The sequence below is a fragment of the Pelophylax lessonae genome (genome assembly GCF_965119305.1).
Source record: "Pelophylax lessonae genome assembly, chromosome: 1".
Classification (NCBI taxonomy): Eukaryota; Metazoa; Chordata; class Amphibia; order Anura; family Ranidae; genus Pelophylax; species Pelophylax lessonae.
Window position 1 is genome coordinate 779,328,486 of NC_138768.1, and position 21,589 is coordinate 779,350,074.

The 21,589-nt window shown below is 41.8% G+C and overlaps 1 protein-coding gene across 1 annotated transcript in view; it reads right to left on the reverse strand.

Annotated features, from left to right (window-relative positions):
* PACRGL (parkin coregulated like) overlaps window positions 1–21,589 on the reverse strand; it is a 55,513-nt gene that overhangs the window by 14,498 nt on the left and 19,426 nt on the right. Inside the window, exon 6 of the mRNA XM_082243311.1 lies at window positions 5,479–5,613. Within this exon, the coding sequence (XP_082099437.1) occupies window positions 5,479–5,613 (135 nt within the window). The remainder of the gene's footprint in view (window positions 1–5,478; window positions 5,614–21,589) is intronic.

Genomic DNA, 21,589 nt, shown 5'->3' on the forward strand with positions numbered 1-21,589 from the left:
TACACTTTGGTGTACTTTTATGAAAGGGTGAATTTTTTTCTCTGTTCGCTTCTCTGCAGTTCTCCGGGGAAAACGATCACCTCTGGCACCCTTTTTATGAAGTGGAGAACTTCAGTTTTCCCAGGGTGATCAGACGAGAACTGTTTTCTCGGAGATCTGTGTAGAAGTGAATGGGAGCACCTGTAATCTCGTGAGACAAAGCGAGATTACAGTAGTATGAAAATCACTGGTGCGCTTTAACAAGCACTGATAAATTATCACTGCTGAGTACACGATCCCCACTAATGTTAATAAATAATAGTCCCCTTACATAAATATATATATATATATATATATATATATATATATATATATATATATATACACACTGAATACACACATGCATACATTATATTATATATATATATATATATATATATATATATATATATATATATATATATATATATATATACACACACACATACACACACACACACACACACACACACACATTAAATATATATCTACATGTATGTGTGTATATTATATATATATACACACACACACACACACACACACACACACACACACACACGTGTGTATATATATATATATATATATATATATATATATATATATATATATATATATATATATATATATATATATATATATATATATATATACACATACATACATAAATATGGCAGGGGGACATGATTACTGTGTTGGGGGGTCTGAACGAGGAAGAAGGAAGTCGATAATCTTCCTTCCTCCCCCTCAGTTCTCCCCCGATTCTGTCTTCACTCCCCGCTTCACAAGCTCCAGGCTGGTGAATCTGGGAGTGTGAATTCTGGCACAGATCGCCAGTGAAGTGCGGAGATCACAGCTTCATGACCTGGCAGTTTCTGTGTCAGTCAATGACAGATTCCCGTGTGAAGAGATGATCAGCGAAGAACATGTTCTCCCCTGATCATTTCTGTTTCATAAACTGAGAATGATCGAAAATGAGCTGTGATCAGCAGCATCACTGCTCATCTCCATTTCATAAAAGGACACCTTTAGGTATCTATTTACTCGGTGTATCATCAGCTTTTTTATATTTTCCCAAAAAAGTGATATTATAATTTATTTGTGTGCACTACAATTTATTATATATTTAAATGTATTTTTTCCCAAAAAATTGTATTTGGTAAACTATTGCGTAAATATTGTGAAAACATTAAATAAATATATATAAACTTGGACACAAATGGTCAAGGAAAATATATCTTTGCGCTTGAGGAGGAGTCAATCTCTTGACTATTATAACAAATAAAGATTGCTGCTACTTAAACAAATAATGGAAGATATTTGTAAATACATAAATGGAAAAAGAGTAGCGCACGCGCGCTACTCTTTTTCCATTTATTGTGAAAACATTGCAAAAGCCGCCATTTTTTTTTCAAATATTTTATTTAATCCAGGAAAAGGCAGATACCATTTTATTCTCAAGGGCCTTTGCATTCAGAAAATATATAATACGTTTCGGGATCCTGAGTATTTTCTAGCAAATACTGATTTTTTTTTTTTTCATGTACTGTATGTGAGATTTGTTAGAATTGGCCTAGTCAGGCAGCTAGTTAGGAGGTAGAGATTTTTGACAGACAACCCTTTTTCTTCTTCTAAAAAATACTTTACTTTTTTTTCTAGAATAGTGCATCTACAATGCACACTACCAGCATCTGTAAGATGGTAACAATAAAGACCAGATCTCTCTTGAACCGGCCAAATTTTATTCAGTCTATGCCCAGCCTAACTGGGTGAAGTTGTGGAGATGATGGCAGCAGGCATATTGCCATGGGATAGGTCTGTATTGGAGCAATGAAGGAGGAAGGCAAACACAGAGGGGAGGCAGCCATTGAGTACATGTATTAAAGAAAATGATTAAGCTATTCCACTGACTAGAATCCAACTGTCATTTAACGGGGCACATAAAGGGCCAGGAGAGTGGTAGGGAACACCATGTGAAGTGGATGTAGCTCCTCTCAGAATAGGTCTTGAGATCCTAATGCACATATTAAAAAAAAAACAAAAACACACACACAAGATGGCGTCTCCATTTAGGTGCAGCGATTTATTAATATTTATTGTTATTTATTTATTAATACATTGCTACACCTACGAGGCACCCTCTTGTGTTTGTTTTTTTACTATGTAGATGTTACTATGCCAAAAGTTGCCCAACTATGGCCATGTAATGGATCCATCTAAAAATCAGTTAACACACCATTTTATTTAAATTGCACTTCAAAGTAAAAACTATACCTAAAATAAAAAATAATAATTTCACAAATTTAGCAGAATAAGCAATTTTATTGTAATGCCTAATAACATTTTTAAAAGCCGGCAAAACTGCCACTGACGTCACCTTTCATCCAGAAGGAAGACAATACTAAAAGGACTGCAGTAAATTCACTGGAACGTTGTCAACCTCAGCAGCCGAATAAGCCTGCGTGACTACCACACTTTGTCACTGCTAAAAATCCTAACACTGACTGTAGAACTAGCATAATAATCCAACAGGATTATAATGCACCCAGAGGATGTAAAGCAGAGAACCCTCTTGGATACTACCGTACCTCCAACTTAGAGAAGACAATGGCAGCCCCTCAAAATAACATCACAGGTGCAAAGAAAATGATTTCTTCAAGTGTAAGAATAGGAAAGTTTAAAAATGCCATTTACTGGGAGGAGAGGGAGCTGCCAGGGGAATACAGATATAAGTGTTATTGCAGCTTTATGAACCAGCACCATAGATATTTATAGAACTGAATGGGTATCTGTTCAAAGATCTGTTGGCTATCTGTTCACAGGTCTGGACTTCAAAAAACCCTTAGAGAACATACACTGTCAAAGTTGGTGCTCAAACATTCAATACAGCGGCACAACAATCCCTGATGAAGCAGGTCTGATCACATGAAACTAGCCAAGATTTCCCCACCTTGCTATTTTTCTTGAATTTACAAGCAGGATTTTAGCTTACACCATGCAGCATTCAAAAAACACATTTTTTTAAATTGTTTGGCAAAAAAACTGCAAGGAGGTACATACTGTATGTAGCGGCGAATAACACGCACCTTTCAGGAAAAAAAAAAAAAATTTTAAGAACTTTGAAGCTAAATAAGGGTCAGTGCCCATCAATGCAGCCTTCCACACATGCCAGGGTGCTAGGGGTAACCCTGTACTCTGCACTGTCCTTTCAGGCTCACATCCAATCCCTGTCCAAATCATGCCGCCTTAACCTCCGCAACATCGCTAGAATACGGCCCTTTTTAACCAATGACACCACCAAGCTTTTAATTCATGCCCTGGTTATCTCTCACCTCGACTATTGCAACTCCCTCCTTATTGGATTACCCTTACATAGATTATCCCCCCTTCAATCCATAATGAATGCTGCTGCAAGACTTATCCACCTTACCAACCATTCAGTGTCCTCCACCCCTCTCTGCCAATCCCTTCACTGGCTTCCACTCACCCAACAAATAAAATTCAAAGTGCTAACAATAGTTTACAAAGCCATCCACAACTCTGCCCCCAGCTACATCCCTAACCTGATCTCAAAATATCAACCAAGCCGCTTTCTTCGGTCCACCCAAGACCTCCTGCTCTCTAGCTCCCTTGTCACCTCTTCCCATGTTTGCCTCCAGGATTTCTCCAGAGCTTCTCCCATTCTTTGGAACTCTCTACCCCAATCTCTCCGACTGTCCCCTAATCTATCCATCTTTAGACGATCCCTGAAAACCCTTCTCTTTAAAGAAGCCTACCCGGCTACTAACTAATAACACTGTTTCACTTGCTCCATCAGCCCATCCCCCACAGCTATTGCCTTTTGTATCAATTGACCCTCCCTTTTAGATTGTAAGCTCTAACGAGCAGGGCCCTCTGATTCCTTTTGTTCCAAATTGTATTGTAACTGTAATGTCTGCCTTCATTTTGTTAAGCACTGCACAAACTGTTGGCGCTATATAAATCCTGTATAATAATAACAATAATAATAATCAGTGCCCATCTGCAGCCTCACTATTGCCAATTAATGTAGCCTGATCAGTACCCATCTGCAGCCTCACTATTGCCCATTAATGCAGCCTGATCAGTGCCCATCTGCAGCCTCACTTTTGCAGCCTGATCAGTGCTTATCTGCAGCCTGGTCGTTGCCCATCATTGCAGCCTGATCAGTGCCAGATTACACTTGGCTCTCACAGTCACACACAGTCCCGCCTCCTGGAATGGCTTCTATGATAGAAAGAACACGGCTCCAATGCCGGGACATGTGATGTTTATCCTAGAAGCCGGTCCAGGAGGCGGGACTGTGTGTGATTGCGAGCGCAGAGTAAACAGAAGATCCCCGCCTCTGTGTAATCTGGCGGCGCTCACCCCCCTCCCCTTCAAGGCAGCCAGGTAAAATATTGGCGCATAACACGCACACATGATTTGTCCTCTATTTTTAGGGAGAAAACGTGCATGTTATTCGCCGATAAATACAGTAATGGTGACCTATTTGTATTATCAGCACCTTTGACTCCATTTATTCTACTCTATTCTGGTACAACCTATTAGACAGCTGCAAAGGTAATCCCAAAACTTTTTTTTTCTAAGATTATGTTTTAAAAACATGTTTTGTACAGTACATCATAAAACAATAAAGAGGGGTTAATTTACTAAAACTAAAGAGTACAAAATCTGGTGCAGCTCTGCATAGAAACCAATCTATTTTATTGTCGAAGCGTAAATGAACAAGCTGAAGTAAAAGCTGATTGGCTACCATGCACATCTGCATCAGATTTTGCACTCCCCAGTTTTAGTAAATCAAACCCTGAGCATACAGACACACAGAAAATAGATGATTGCCTTTAATACAGCAGAAGAGGGAAGATACATTGTGATCCAAAAGAATATAACACAATAATGTAATAGTATGACATTTGCTTAGACATTGAGTTGATTCAGCGGGTTGATGACTAGGCATAAATCAGAGTTTTTATGTATTTATGTAATAGGTAATCCTCTAGTCTGTGTTTTATCCAATAAAGACTTAAGCCGGCCATAGATGGATCAAGTCTTGGCTGGTTCAGAAGGGACTGGCCAAGATTCGATACATCTATAGGCAGGCGTGTTTACCCAAGTCTATTCATCGATTGACTTGGGTACAACCAGCCTAACGTATTTTTTACCTGCAATTATTGCCAGCAGCTACAGCTGTTGCAGAAATCACCGCATTCTGCCGACCGGGTAGGCTCCCTGCCAACAGAACACAGTAGCGCTGCCGAAGTTATTCCCCCATGAACACTGACAGAATGGGTATCTGTTCACAGATCTGTTGCCTATCTGTTTAACCCACAACCCAAGAGGTTTATGTCGGAATTTATTTTATAACAACTCCGCACACTTTTTTCCATCACAAAATATAAATTAGTCTTTATAACTGATGTATAATACATAAAGTATACATACAAGGGCAGCCTTCAAAGCAGCAGCCAGCTTGGGTAATAAAGGCAAGGCTTTTTCTGCAGCTCCGGGAACCATCAATAACTCCTTAAATCCCTCTTGTGAAACGAATGTGTAAGGGTGTCTGGTCTCTCGAAGGCCCTGTCACACAAGAAAAAGAAAGGAGGAGGAAAATGTGCTTACTATTGTAATTATGAATCTCATTAACTGACAAACAGCAAATACATTTCTAAAGTTCAGTGATTTTCAAATAAGAAGAAGAGCGCAACCAACAGAAAACCCCCACAAGAATATGTATACACAAGGTTATTTAATTTTCAGTTCATTTACGTGGTGATTGTGGAAACTGAAAATGTCCATCATTTTACAAATATTTAAAGAGGGCTTGCTGTTTTGTACCAAACAAGAATATGTTTATTTTTTTTTTATATATCCAGGTTTTAGGGCATTTTTGAAGCCCCACCTCTAGTGCCAGTAAGTGTAATATATCACAGCAGCCAGGGTTAGGCTGTAGAGGTAATGCTAAATGTCACCCATAAAGATGCACAGGCAAATTGCAATGCAAACACTTAGATAAACAGAGGGTTTGGAGACTACCTAAATGTTTTTTTATTTTTTATTTCAATCTTTTTATTTTTATTTTCTAATCAAATCCTTAGCCAATCAAATTGTAATCTATGAAGCTTTTCAATCAATTTCCTTTTTATTTTTTTAATAAAAAGAACACAGTAACACATGCTCTGCTGTAAAACAAAACAAAAACACAAAAATCAACAAGTACTGGTGTTAGTCTTCAAACCAATTCCTGTGCCCCTGTGTGGCCCTGTGGATCTCAGGCTTTATAAGAAGCCACAAGTCAGTATTATGCCCAACTCCTTACTGGAGCCATGTCCCACCCCTTATATTCAGCTGTCAAATGTCAGAGGCTCGGTATCCAATACAAACTCAAGAAATTGATAGCTGAATATCAGGAGGCAGGGCTTATTGCTTGGGTGGGGCGGGGCTTAGTATCATATGTGTAGACCCTAAGACTGAAATCAAAGGGTACCCACAAGGAACAGGAAAATATATAAAATTTAGCATAAATTACAATGTATTACAATTACAAATATGGGGGAATTAGGCATGCTACCATATTATTATACCGGTTTTTCAATAAATGGATTTTTGTAAAATCCTTTTCTCTTAGCTCATTGACAGACGTAGTCCTCGGTGATACAGCACCTTCGGGTTATGTTGCCTCCACAGGAGTAGGACTAGACAGGAAATAAAATGCTCTGGCCACACCCTAGGGGCAGTCCCAGAGGGTATATCCTCTCTCTCTCTCTGCCTCAGCAAATCAGTTATGTCATAAAAGCAGTCTTTAGAGAATTTAACCCAACCCAACTCAAAAAAACAGAGGGGCGGGTACTACGTCTGTCAATGAGCTAAGAGAAAAGGATTTTACGGTAAGATTTTACAAAAATCCATTTTTCTCTATCGCTCATTGACAGACGTAGTCCTCGGTGATACAGCACCTTCGGGAAGTCCCAGAGCAGTATCACAAATGAGGGGTGGGAAAATGGAAATCAAATCCAAATCTAGAAGGCCCAACCGGTGCCAACTAGAAGTTTACAATGCTCATCCTTAATGATGAGACTCAACAAAAAAATTTTCAAACAGAAAAAAACCCTCGAGGTAGACCACCGGTCTCCTCAAATTGCGGCCTGCAAAACCTTGCGGCCAAATGAGGCATCCGCCGATGCCATCACATCAATTTTATAAAATTTTGTAAAGGTATGTACCGACGACCAGGTGGCCGCTTTACATACCTGGACCACTGACGCCTGATGGCGAAAGGCCCAGGAAGTACTGAGCGCTCGAGTGAAGTGCGCCCTAACAGGGAACGGAGGATTCCGACCCTTAATAGAATAAGCCTGTACCACCGTCTGACTGATCCATGTAGATATGGTCGCGGCAGACACAGGCAACCCCCTTCAAGGGCTATCCGTGATCACAAAAAGTGAGTCCGTCTTACGAAAACCACTTTAGGAAGGAAGGATGGATTCGGAAGAAGAACCACCTTATCCCTATGAACCACCAGATCTGGGGAACGACAGGATAATGCGGCCAGTTCTGACACCCTGCGTAGAGAAGTAATGGCCACCAAGAAGGCCACCTTCTGGGAATGTAAGCAAGGGAATCTCCCTAATATCTTCAAAGAGAAGTTTCTGAAGAACCGACCACACTAAAGATACCAGGCGGTAAGGGTGCGCGCACTGGCGGAGCCAGATGTCGCACTCCCTGGATGAAATTCCGCACCAAGGAATGATTAGCCAAAGGTTTCTTGAAAGAAGATTGCTAACGCCGAAAACCTGACCCTTGATCGTGCTCAAGGATAGTTTCTGCTCAACCCCTTGTTGCAGACAGACCAAAATTCGGGTCACCGAATAGGTCTGTGGGGGAAATCCAATAGATTCACACCATGCAATATAAGACTTCCATGTGCTGGAAGTCGCTTTACTTGCTTTAACTGGAGGTAGGAATAACTGAAGCTGACACTCCCTTGTCCTTCAGTACCTGGGTCTCAATGGCCAGGCCATTAAGCCAGCGACTGTAAAGCAAGATGGAAGATCGGTCCCTGAGACCGCAAATCCTCCCTGAGAGGAAGTCTCCAAGGAGCGTCCGCGACTAGCCTCGCCAAGTCAGCGTACCAGGCTTGACGAGGTCCATCCAGAATTTCCAGAATAACTGGAATTCCCTCCACCTCTATCCTGCGAAGAAGTTCCCGCAGCAACTTGAGAGGATGGAAGGCATGCCGTAGCTGATACTGCCCCCACGGGGCGATCAGCGTTTCTGCTGCGTCCGCTAGAGGATCGTGGCGCGAGCTACAAACCTCCGCACCTTCCTGTTAGGCCAAGGTGCCAACAGATCCACATCCGGGATGTCCCAATGAAGGGACAGCTAGGGAAAAAACCTCTGGATGAAGAGGCCATATGCGATTGGATCCGAATCGGGCTGCTCTAGAGCTGCTCCATCCAGTAAATCAGACAAAATCTGATCGCTCTCAGTTCCGATACCCTTATTGGTAATCTGGATACTATCGGAAGAAATGACTTCCCCTGGTTGAGCATCGGAGACTTCCTGGTCCGCTCGCTCAACCGGATCCGATTGTCCAGGGAATCGGAATTCTGATTCCATTAAAAAAGAATCTCCTTCAGGAGAATTCGGGTATGAGACTGGGTATACGGTACTGCCTCTAAGAAGGCCACCATCAGTCCCAGCCAATTGACGGACAGCAACATCCGAATCGTTGACTAAACCTTCTGGAGTTTCCCAGCAAGGAGAAACTCTCTTGCCCCGGATGTATCCAACCTTAGGCCCAGATAGTTCAGTCTCCTGGTGGGAACCAGGGATGATCTTTGGGAAAGTGAAAAAAACGCTGATGTCCTGCGATGATGGGGATATAAAGATAGGCATCCTATATGTCTATGGACGCCAGGAAATCTCTTTTATGCAGGGAGGCCACCACTGTACGGATGGACTCTATTTCTTCCCAAGTCCAGATTTGGACGCACCTTGCCCTCTTTCCTGGGCATTGTGAATAGGTTCGAATAGAACCCCTGAAACCGTTCAATGTTAGAAGGGCAGAATCGCACCGGTGGAAGTGATCGAAACTCGATCCTGTGTCCTCCAGAAACCGGTGAAGACCGCTCCCCCCCCCCCCCACCCCAGAGATGGGTAGGGGCGCATCAGGCTATATTCTTCAGGCTTGGCTGAGCCGGACTCTTTGTTTACCCGACCAGCGCCCTTTGAAACCCCTCAAAAGGGGCTTTGGAGGGTTTCGCCTTATCGCCCGCCCTCGCGGAACAAACAACTCTATATGAGCAGAAAAGGAAGGTCCTCGTTAGTTACGAGGTCTTTTTATCCTAACAGTCTGTGGCAAGACAGCAGGTGGTACCGTCTATCCTATAAAGAGGAATTCCTCAAACGGATAGCACCTAGCCATGCGTTTGGAAATAACAGGGGTTCGTTTCAAAACGACCCCATTTGGGTAAAGGAAAATCCTTCGCCCTTTTGGTAGGCTAACAAGTACCAAAAAGGAATCTCAGTCTCAGCTACCTCTGCCGGTGTAACCTCAAGACTAAAGGTTTCCCGGACGGACACAACTAGTGCATCCACCACTCTTGTGCTATGGCGGAGGCAGAAACGTGCTCCTCACTGCTGAGGAGATATTACCTGAGACAACAGCCCCCTAAGAGGGACCTGCAACTGCATTGACCAGTTCCGAATCCGTATCTGAAGTATCTGATAAACAATAGGGGTAGGCGGGGGTCGCTACTTGACCCCCGTCCCTGACAGACCACCTCCACCCGGGATACCAAAGACTCCAAAATTGCCGATAATGCATTAAAAACAAGTGGGGTACTGGAGGGTCCTGCGGCCACCTTGAGGGGATCAGGTGGGGATACCTATGCGGCAGGGTCAATGATTATACAAGACACTTGCCAGCGACAAAAAATGACAAAGTAAAAAAAAAAACAAAACTTTTTTTTTTTTTTGTGTCCCCCAGTCGCAACAGCGCCCCTCAGTGTTACCTGCCTTTTTGGACCCCACAGAGAGAGAGACAGACCCCAAGGCTCATCCCTGATGCACAGAAGTTTTCATCAGCTTGCTCAGTGCTTGTCTTGTTACAGACAGGAAGTCTTTGGCCCTATTTCCTGGGTAAAATAGGCGGCTCCGCCCCTTAACACGCCTGCCGGCTCCTCCCCCTGGCTCCATGAGGTGTTTGAGTCACCTCAAACATGGCCGCCCCCATGCTGGAGACACGAGGCTACACCAAAATGGCGGCCTCGTGCGATCTACCAGACAATGGCGGCGGCCTGCACAGAATAGCGGCATGTCTGCAGAAGGATCTCGGCCTCACAACCCTTCACCCTCATGGTGGTCAGCGTGGTCGGAGGTACCGGACCCTAGCGGGCCGTATGCGGTCCGCTGCTTAGCTGGAGGAATGATCTGGAATGCAGTATACATGTATAGACATCGCCCTGTGGCTACTGACAGGTAGGATACCTTATACTATCACAGTAAAGTTCTAGTACTGCCACTGACTACAATCATTTACACATCTTTACAATTAGATTGTCAGCTCCCAAACCAAGCCTCCTGGCTTCTTGTACACAAAAATCACACTCAATTAGGGGGATCTGTGACATGTTATAGGATAGAGGGGAACCCATCCTTACCATTACAGAGAGGGGCCCGCGTTCACCACAAGACCCGTCAGGGGGAAAGGGGGAACATACTACTCACCATACCGCAACCAGGCGGGCGCCAACTCCTGACAGTACCCCTCTCCACCGAGGTAGGAGGGCTGTCGACCAATACGGGCGCCGTGACTCATGGTCTTTGGCGTTTCAGCGAGACGTTTAACTCGCAGGGTCAGTCCCCGTCCAGTGGGACTATGTCGCGGCCGACCCAGCGCGGAGCTATGGCCTGCACGCGCTCGTAGGCTGAACTGGGGTGACCACTGGATCTCAACATCCCGCCCGTCGCCCAGTTCAGCTTTCTTGCTTGAAGATCTCACAGGAACACTGGAGAAAAAAAGCGGTCTAAAAAATCTTTTCTAAGAAAAAAATCCTGCCAGGACCGAAGATCCCAGCAAGGTATCTAGGTCCTTACTCCTGACTAGACAGAAAAAAACTGATTTGCTGAGGCAGAGAGAGAGAGAGGATATACCCTCTGGGACTGCCCCTAGGGTGTGGCCAGAGCATTTTATTTCCTGTCTAGTCCTACTCCTGTGGAGGCAACATAACCCGAAGGTGCTGTATCACCGAGGACTACGTCCGTCAATGAGCGATAGAGAAATTTATTTTGCCTGTATCAAAACAATATTTATATCACTTTGTGAAAACAAATTCCTTGATGTCTTGCATACAATCGCTGTCCTTGCACGTAGATAGCACCTACTCATAAGCATTACCCACTATCAAAGACAGCAAAACCACTGGAAGTTACAGTACCTTGAGATCAGCAATGTTAAAACGAATAATCACGAGCAAAGAGCACAATGTTGACAAGTTCAATGGGGCTGCCTCCCTAAATCATAGCCAATAGGAGGATCAAAAATTTGCTGTTCCTCATACTGGCTACAAATGCCAAGAATTTTCAGGAAAAATAAACACTAAACAGGAATAGTTTTGTATGTAATGTAATTTTAAAAAATGAACATTCAGATTTTTTGATAGAAGTAGTAGAGTCTTGTATCATATTAAGCCCCCCGCACACAGACGTAATTAGAAGTATTAAAAAAAAAAAAAATCCAAAACTCCCAGTGGGGACACCTATTTTGATGGCAACTGCCTAAGAAGGGGATTCCCCTCACTTTGCTTCTCTTTAATAATACACAGACAGCAAAAATGATCCTGATGGGGAGTTTACCCTGTATATACATATACACTTCATGAAAGCAGCTTATCTCCTCTGCCTCTAGCAGCTGATCCACAAGTCTCAACCCCGTCATCATATCTCACTTTTCATTTTTAGGCACTGGACCAGTAAAGCAGGAATATTATTAACAAGATCCTCCTCTTACATTTCTAAGCAGAATACATTTTTTTTTTTTTAGAATACATTTAATATGGACTTGAGAGACTTCCAGGCATGTAGAGGCGGTGAAGACACTGAGGGGTCGATGTATTTAAACTGGAAAGTGCAAAATCTGGTGCAGCTGTGCATGGTGGCCAATCAGCTTCTAACTTCAGCTTGTTCAATTAAGCTTAGACAGAAAAAAAGATGTAAGCTGATTGGCTTCTCTGCAGAGCTGCACCAGATTTTGCACACTCCAGTTTCAGTAAATCAACCCCTAATTGTTTAAGATAGCATATACATTGGAATGAGGACTTTTATGGCACAGGTAAAACTGTCAAGGGGAGCGCACACACAAAGAAGAGCCAGGAGCAGTGGCATTACTAGTAAGTGTCATCAGAGTTACAGCTCTGTCTCTGCTGGAGCCACTGCAATCACATCCAATATGACCAAGATTGAGACGTGCTTAATCTTCAGTTCAAGGAAAACTATTTTTTGGGGTGCACCAAACTCACTGTATTAGGGAAATAAGATGCTGCAAGAAAAATTATTTCTAAATAGACAAACAAAAAATTTTGGGGTCCAGGTCTCTCCATAAAGTAAAAAGGAAGAGGAAACTTAAAAATGTGAAAGTCAGACATTTCAAGGTACACACTGCAAAAATAAATTGCTCATTATAGGAAACAAACTATTTTCTCTGTCTCGTTCATTTGAGTTTTTCTTCTTCATTATGTATAGTCATGTGAATAATGGATATTGTTGACTTTTTCAACATATATGAACAGGCAAACTTTAGATCCCGTTTCAAATAGTGCCTACAGATGAAGGTGGTATAATTGAATAGAAAAAAATAGAATTGAAATGGTATACTAGTATTCATGATCTCAATTACCAAAAATGCAGATTTGTCAAATAGAAAAACGTAAGTGCACACCTACACTTCTTCAAACTGGAACCTGCTATTCCAGATAGGTATTAATGATGAGAACCACCTTAGGGAGCATGCAGGTAGTCTGAGGGTCCTTTCACACGGGCTTTCTGCCCGGCGGACTACGTCTTGCTCAGCGGGGATCGGCAGATGACAGGTCTGTCTACACTTACTTTGCAAAGACAGAGCTGTCAGATCCCTGCTCTCCTCTATGGAAGATCGGATGAAAACGGACCGCCTGTCCATTTTCATCAGATCTGATCTTCCAGAGGGATGGAAAATAGGGCTTCCATCCGTCTGGATTTCATGGACAGGATCGGATAGCAGCGGGTGTCAGTGGAGATTTCACTGCTGACACCCACTGCTCTATAGGGCTGCATGGAGCATCCGATCAGGTCCGCCTAAAAAAAAAAAAAACTGACAGGCGGACCTGATCAGAAAGCTCATGTGAAAGGGGCCTCAGACATCGAAGGGTTGATTAACTAAAACCAGAGAGTGCAATATCTAGTGCAGCTGTGCATGGTAGCCAATCAGCTTCTAACTTTAGCTTGTTCAATTAAGCTTTGACAATAAACTTGGAAGCTGATTGGTTTCTTTACAGAGCTGCACCAGATTTTGAACTCTCCAGTTTTAGTATATCATCTCCCTAGCGTCTCTTTGCTAGCATATGGTGTCATCATGTCAAGATCAATAGAGCTCTCTAAGGCCCTCAGAAACAAGGTTATAGATGCCATGAGTTTGGCAAGGGATTTACAAATATCACCAAATTATTTGAAATCAATTAATCCACTGTAAGCAAAATAACCTAAAAATGGTGTAGATATCAAATAATTGCTCTTGGGTTAAGTTTGTTGGGTCAACCATTCCTGGACAAATTAGCAGACCATTTAATGTTAAAAGAAGTCTCCAGGAACCCCAACATTTTATCACAGGGTGTATAGTATAGGTAACTCTTGCAACAGTTGGGGTTAAAGCACATTCAACTAAAATTAAAATGAGTTTGCACCTATATGAGAGGCATGTAAAGAAAAGCTATCCAAGATAGCCACAGAACATATAGGCAATGACCAGGCCTTCTCAGACAATGTTCCAAAGAGAAAAAGTGACTGCACTCAGAGATGAATGAACTTGAAGTGTTTATTCCCATTCATAAAAGACAACGGTGCATCGAACAGACATGGACACGGTTGACGCGTTTCACGACTCTGTAGGTCGATTACTCAAAAGGGTTATGAGTAAGCAACCCACAGAGTCGTGAAACGTGTCAACCGTGTCCATGTCTGTTCGATGCACCGTTGTCTTTTATGAATGGGAATAAACACTTCAAGTTCATTCATCTCTGAGTGCGGTCACTTTTTCTCTTTGGAAGTTTGATTACTGGACGGCGGATCCGACCAGCACCTGGATATTTGTGCCTCACCTGAGCGGCTTTCCCTGTGTTGCTTGAGTGAATTCTCAGACAATGTGCCTAATCAGTCAAAGATAGGAACTCTTTTGCCTCAATAAAAGTAGATGTGTGCCAAAAACAAAAGACAGTATTTCAAAACCTCATAACTGTGAAGTATGGTGGTGAAAATGCTATGGTTTTGGGTTGTTTTGGTTCTTCAGGGCCTAGACAACATGCACTCAAGTTGAGTGCATTGAGTGTACTATACATTCTGTATCATATCAAAGTGTATTTAAGAAGTGTGGCCATCTGTCCAAACATTGAAGGTGAACCGGAAAGAAGTCTTTTCACATGATAATGATCAGAAGCACTCTAGAAAATCCACCAAGGAATGGCTCAAATGACATTTTTAAAATGGACAGTTCATACACTGAAACCCACAAACCTCTTAAAACCGAAGAACTATTTTTTTTATTAAAAAAAAATCCTGCTAGTAGTCATTTCTGCTACAGTGGGCCAATACCATCTTAAATCAAGAATGTACTTACATTTTCCATACACATTATACACTATTACATACATTGATATTTTTATTGAATAAATGTTTGAAAAGGCACATAGCTGTAGCTAAAAGTAGAATACGCAGTTTGCTGCCTATATTTACTGGACAAATGTGTGGCACATTATACGGTAAATTAATTTATAAACCAACATGTCATGTCTCATGAAAGAGTGTACAACATTATACAGGGAACAAAGGACTAATAAGCCTTAATTCAATTCCTCTCATTGACAAAATGGACACACATGAGCCAAAGCCTGGCCAGACAATGTAACAAGTGACAAATAAATAAAATGACTGTGATGGGCTATGATTAATCTCAGCCATGGCCAAGACATCTGAAAATAATTACACCAAGGGACGCTTTCTTCCAATTAAATCTCTGACAGATGTTACTATATAGGCTGATGCTAAATGACAATCAATCATTTTATTAGGAATTTCAGTGTGACATAATGTTGATCTCTCTCGTTTACACATAATTTAAGGAACATGCTGAAAATGAAAGTTTCCAATATAAATGATTGGAAGTCTTATAAAACGGCAATGAAAAATGATTCTGAAAAAGAAACCAGTCACATTTTTAAAGCATTAACATTAATTCATGGATGCAGCAGTCTAATGGCGCAATCTGAAGAATAATATTATATTAGCCAAACAAAACCTATTAAAGGGAACCTGTACTGAAGAAGTATAGAAGCTTCCACTGCTAACCTCATGTTCTAAAAATACTAATTTCCTGGCTGTCATAATAATACTGATATCTGGAGCCTCTAGACCGGATGCTGTAAATGCTTCCTTAATGGCCAATCTTACCCGTCTACCAAGGATGCCCATAGTGGCTTTCATACATTTATGGCCTCCAGAATATAGGACAAACAAGGCATTAGCCCTCCTGAAATTTCTAAAGTACTGGATGACATACCTTCTCACATCTGGTGCCCAAAGACTGTGGTTCTGGAAAGACCTCCTGGTTAAGGATTCTTTCTGACTCCAGAACCCACTTGCTGCTTAAGAAGTATGCTAGCTGATTCAAACTCCCCTTTAGGTTGAAACCAAGAAAGTGAGACCGCACTTCAAGATGAAAATGAAATCAATGGTATCCTTTATTCCTCATGAACAAATTCATACAGACAGTGCATCAAAAGACATGCCATGGTTACAGTGTTAATTTCGTCGACTAAAACCGACTAAAACATTTTCGTCGACTAAATTAACACAATTTTAGTCGACTAAAACACGACTAAAACTAAAACAATTCAGATGACTAAAATACGACTAAAACTAAAATGGCATTTTAGTCTTAAGACTAAAATACGACTAAAACTAAAATGGCATTTTAGTCAAAAGACTATAACTAAAACTAAATTGAAATTTACTGCCAAAATTAACACTGATGCATGCTCAAAGCTTAATATCATAAATAATAACATATTAGATTTTTCACTCCAGGACCAGCAGTAGTATATAATGAGTTTTAGAAATTGTAGAGAAATGCTTAAATAATGCATTACAAATTACAATTGAACTACACCCATTCCATTATAGATGACTAAAATGAGTTTTAGTCGACTAAAATGTAGGACGTTTTAGTCGACTAAAATGTACTGGAGTTTTAGTCGACTAAATGCGACTAAAACTAAAACACTTGCAGAAGACTAAAATTGGACTAAAACTAAAATGCCATTTTAGTCCTAAGACTAAAACTAAATTGAAATTTGCTGCCAAAATTAACACTGCATGGTTATGAGTAAGAGATCCTCTGTATCGTGAAACGCGTCAACCTGGCATGTCTTCTGATGTACTGTCTATATGAATTTGTTCATGAGGAATAAAGGATACCATGGATTTCATTTTCATCTTCGAGTGCGGTCTTACTTTCTTGGTTTCAACAATTTTGGATGGCAGATTTTTCCTGCACCAGGATAATTGACCTGTACCAGGATAAATAGCCTCACCTGAGTGGCTCTTCTCTTCATTTCCCCTTTAGGTTGACCATTGTTGTTAGGGAGGCAAGATTTCTTTCTGCCCATTTAAGAATTTACTCTTTCACGGGTAGGAGAGTACTGCTTCCCGTGCCCTCCTGCTCTGATACATCGAGGGAAAAAAGTATTTGATCTCCTGCTGATTTTGTACATTTTTGACCCCTTTACAAAACATGACTTAGTACTTGGTGGCAAAACTCTTGTTGGCTATCATAGAGGTCAGACAATTCTTGTAGTTGGCCACCAGGTTTGCACACCTCTCAAGAGGGATTTTGTCCCACTCCTCTTTGTAGTTCCACTACAAATTAAGGTTTTGAGGCTGACAATTGGTAAATTGAACCTTCAGCTCCCTCCACATATTTTTTATGGGATTAAGGTCTGGAGACCGGCTAGGCCACTCCAGGACCTTAATGGGATTCTTCTTGAGCCACCCCTTTGTACCCTTGGCTGTGTGTTTTGGGTCATTGTCATGCTGAAATACCCATCCACGACCCATATTTAAAGCCCTGGCTGAGGGAAAGAGGTTCTCACCCAAGATTTGATGGTACATGGCCCCATCTATCGTCCCTTTGAAACAGTGAATTTGTCCTGTCCATTTTGGCACAAAAACACCCAAAGCATAATGTTTCCACCTCTATGTTTGATGGTGGGGATGGTGTTCTTGGGGTCATAGGCAGCATTCCTCCTCCTCCAAACACAGTGATTTGAGTTGATGCCAAAGAGCTCAATTTTGGTCTTATCTGACCACAACACTTTCAACCAGTTCTCCTCTGAATCATTCAGATGTTCATTAGCAAACTTGAGACGGGCCTGTACATGCGCTTTCTTGAGCAAGGGGACTTTGCAGGTGCTGTATGATTTCAGTCCTTCTTGGCATAGTGTAATACCAATTGTTTTCTTGGTGACTATGGTCCCAGTTGCCTTGAGATTATTGACAAGATTCTGCCATGTAGTTTTAGGCTGATTCCTCACCGTTCTCATGATCATTGAAACTCCATGAGGTGAGATCTTGCCTGGAGCCCGACTGAGGGAGATTGACAGTTATTTTGTGTTTCTTCCATTTGTGAATAATTGCACCAACTGTTATCACCCTCTCACTAAGCTGCTTGGCGATGGTCTTGTAGCCCATTGCAGCCTTGTGTAGGTCTACAATCTTGTCCCTGACATCCTTGGAGAGCTCTTTGGTCTTGGCCATGGTAGTGGGATTGAAATCTGATTGATTGATTGATTGCTTCTGTGGACAGGTGTCTTTTATACAGGTAACAAGCTGGGATTAGGGGCATTCCCTTCTAGAGAGTGCCCTTATCTCTAGCTCATTACCTGTCTTATTTTGGGATGTTGGTGCTTTAATTTTGTGTAAATGGTTCCGCCCACTGAGTATATTCATTACCTGTATAGAAGACACCTGGGAGCCAGAAATGTTGCTGCTTGAAAGGGGATCAAATAGTTATTTTACTCATTAAAATGCAAATCAATATATAAAACGTTTTTGAAATGCGTTTTTCTGGATATCTTTGTTGTTGTTCTGTCTCTCACTGTAAAAATAAAACTACTATTAAAATTATAGGCTGATCATTTCTTTGCCAGTGGACAAACGTACAAAATCAGCAGGGGATCAAATACTTTTTCCCTCACTCTTTGTGGGCCACGGCTGAAGCACTGCCCATAGGAATCTGAATGTGGTGACCCTGGAGAGACTGTTATAAAAAGGAGGAGGGCAAGCACTACTGCTTTTTATTCTCTCCAAGTGGATGTCCTACTGTTTTGACCAAAACTCTGGGCCATTTGACCTTCCAGATGGGCCCCCCAACCCCAGGCACTTGTGTTTGTCATCAGCCTTTTAGCTGGTGGTAGGAACTACAGAAAACCCTTGGTAAGGTTGGCCTGATCTCTCCTCCGCCAAAGGGCCTTCTTAACGCGGCCCGAAGGCCTAATGGTGTTCTCCAGGGACTGTCGATGATCCCAGTTCAGCAGTATGAACTGCTGAAGTGGAGGAGAGTGTAGACGGGACCACTGAACTGCTGGTATAGAAGCCGTGAGCAGGCCCAGTGCCAAAATGCCTGACTTTACTGACACCAACTGATTGGACTGAATAGGTTTTAAAGCTATTTGGATTTTCTCATTTTTTTCTACTGGGAGAAAGATCTTTTCCTGCACCAAGTGTATGGTGCACCCCAAAAATCTGACTACTTAAACAGGGACCAGATCTTTGCAGGTTCAGCAGCAAACCTAAATCCTCCAGCTGAGACGGAGTCATCTGTAAATCTGCCACCAACTGTTCCCTGGAACTGGCAAACTGCAGAAGCTCATCCAAATACTGGATAATCAAAATCCATTTCATTCTCAGAGGACCTAGGGCTTCTGCTATTACCTTTGTGAAGATTCTTGGGGCAGAGGACAACCTAAAAAGGGCAAGCTTTGAACTAAAGGTGAGAAATACTGTCACTCACCTTGACCATTAAGCAAAGATGTCTATGCAAACTCCGACATATGGGAATGTGAAAATACACATCCCTTAGATGGACTGACACCATGAAGCAGCCTGAGGTTAGTAAACTCCTCACTAAAAAAATGTTGTCCATCTGAAACATTTTGTAACAAATTGATTTTTTCAAAATCTCCAAGTTTAGAATTAAACAAAACTTTCCGGATGTTTTTTTCACTAGAAACACATGGAAAAAGAATCACTGCTCTTCCTGATCTCCGACTACCAGAAAACAACTCCCTGCTGCTTCAACTCTTCCAGAAGAGATATCATAGCTAGGGATTTTTTCCAGTTCACTGAAAGCTAAAGTTACAATAATTCTCCTTGGAGGAACTTCTGAAAACTCTAACCTGTAGCCCTGAGCAATGACATTCTGAATGAAGGTGCTGGGTGCCATGCAAAGAAAGGCCTGAAGACTCACCCCCACTGGTAGTACACGGTCACTGGATTTTGGAGGCCTGTTCAGGATGCCTGAACAAAATTCCTCCTTCCCTTTTTCTTTCTGGGGATTTCAGGATTTTTTCTGAGCAGAATCTTTGGTATTTTGGGACTGATAAAAAAAACTGTGTTTTCCCATAGGCCCCTTCTTTTTCCTCACCTGGAGTGTCTTTTTCTTATCTGCAGTTCTATCCAAAAGTCCGGCCTGAACAAGAGATCTCTTGAAAAAGGGATACTGCAAAGTTTGACCCTTGATGCTGAGTTCCCGAATCACATTTTGAGCAAAAAAGCCTGTCGTGCTAAATTAACCAGAGCAGAATACTTGACAGATATTCTAATAGATTTAGGTGAGGCATCTGCCATGTACCTCCCACCTTTTAACAGCATGGAAATAGTTTCCAACAACTCCCAATGTGAGGTGCCTGCATCAATGAGGTCTTTTGATTAACAAAGTAAAAAATCCAAATTTCTGGCTGCTACTGTTGAGTTCATTGCTGGATTTTAATCTGACAAAGTAGAATCCCACGCTTTTTTGAGAAGGTAATTGAGAAGGGAATTGTCTATAGCATCGTTTAATACCCCCTCAATGTCCTCAAATGCTGGATCAGTATTTCTGGAAATTTGGGAAAAAAACTGCATTTAACTTTGTTTTTTTGTTCCAGACCATTAATTCACCCTCTTTAAAAGGAAATCTCTTTAAAGAGAGACAGTCCTCTTTTTGATAGTTTTATACTCTTTTCTTACTCGCTTCAGAAAGCACATTATGGTGTCCTTTTATGAAACGGAGATGACCAGTGATCCTGCTGATCACAGCTCATTTCCGATCATTCTCAGTTTATGAAACAGAAATGATCGGGGGAGAACATGTTCTCCGCTGATCATCACTTCACACGGGAATCTGTCAATGACTGACACAGACACAGCCAGGCTATGAAGCTGCGATCCCCGCACTTCACTGGCGATCTGTGCCAGAATTCACACTCCCGGGTTCACCAGCCTGGAGCTTGTGAAGCGGGGAGTGAAGACAGAATCGGGGGAGAACTGAGGGGGAAAAAGGAAGATTATCGACTTCCTTCTTCCTCGTTCAGGCCCCCCAACACAGTAATCATGTCCCCCTGCCATATTTATGTATATATATATACACACATGTATATATATATACACACATACATGTAGATATATATTTAATGTGTATATATATATATACACAATGTATGTGTGTGTATTCAGTATATATATATTTATGTAAGGGGACTATTATTTATAACCTCGTGTACTCAGCAGTGATAATTTATCACTGCTTGTTAAAGCGCGCCAGGGATTTTCATACTACTGTAATCTCTCTTTGTCTCACGAGATTACAGACGCCCCATTGACTTCTACACAGATCTCCGAGAAAACCGTTCTCCTCTGATCACCCTGGGCGAACTGAAGTTCTCCGATTCATAAAATGGGTGCCAGATGTGATAATTTTCCCTGGAAAACTGTAGAGAAGCCAACAGAGAAAAAAATTCACCCGTTCATAAAAGTACACCTATGTACAGGGAAGACACGACCATTTATCTAATCCAGTCCCTGGTACATGCGATCATGCAAGGATAGTTCCACTTTTTCTTCCTGTATCTCTAGAGTAGTGTATTCTGCTTTTAGTAAATTGTCAGTCTCATAGTTATTTATATCTAGAGCAGGTGTTGGCAACCCGTCAATCATGGGCAGGTGACAGGTAGATTGCGTGTCCCTTTCTTGCCAACCCCTTGAACTTGGA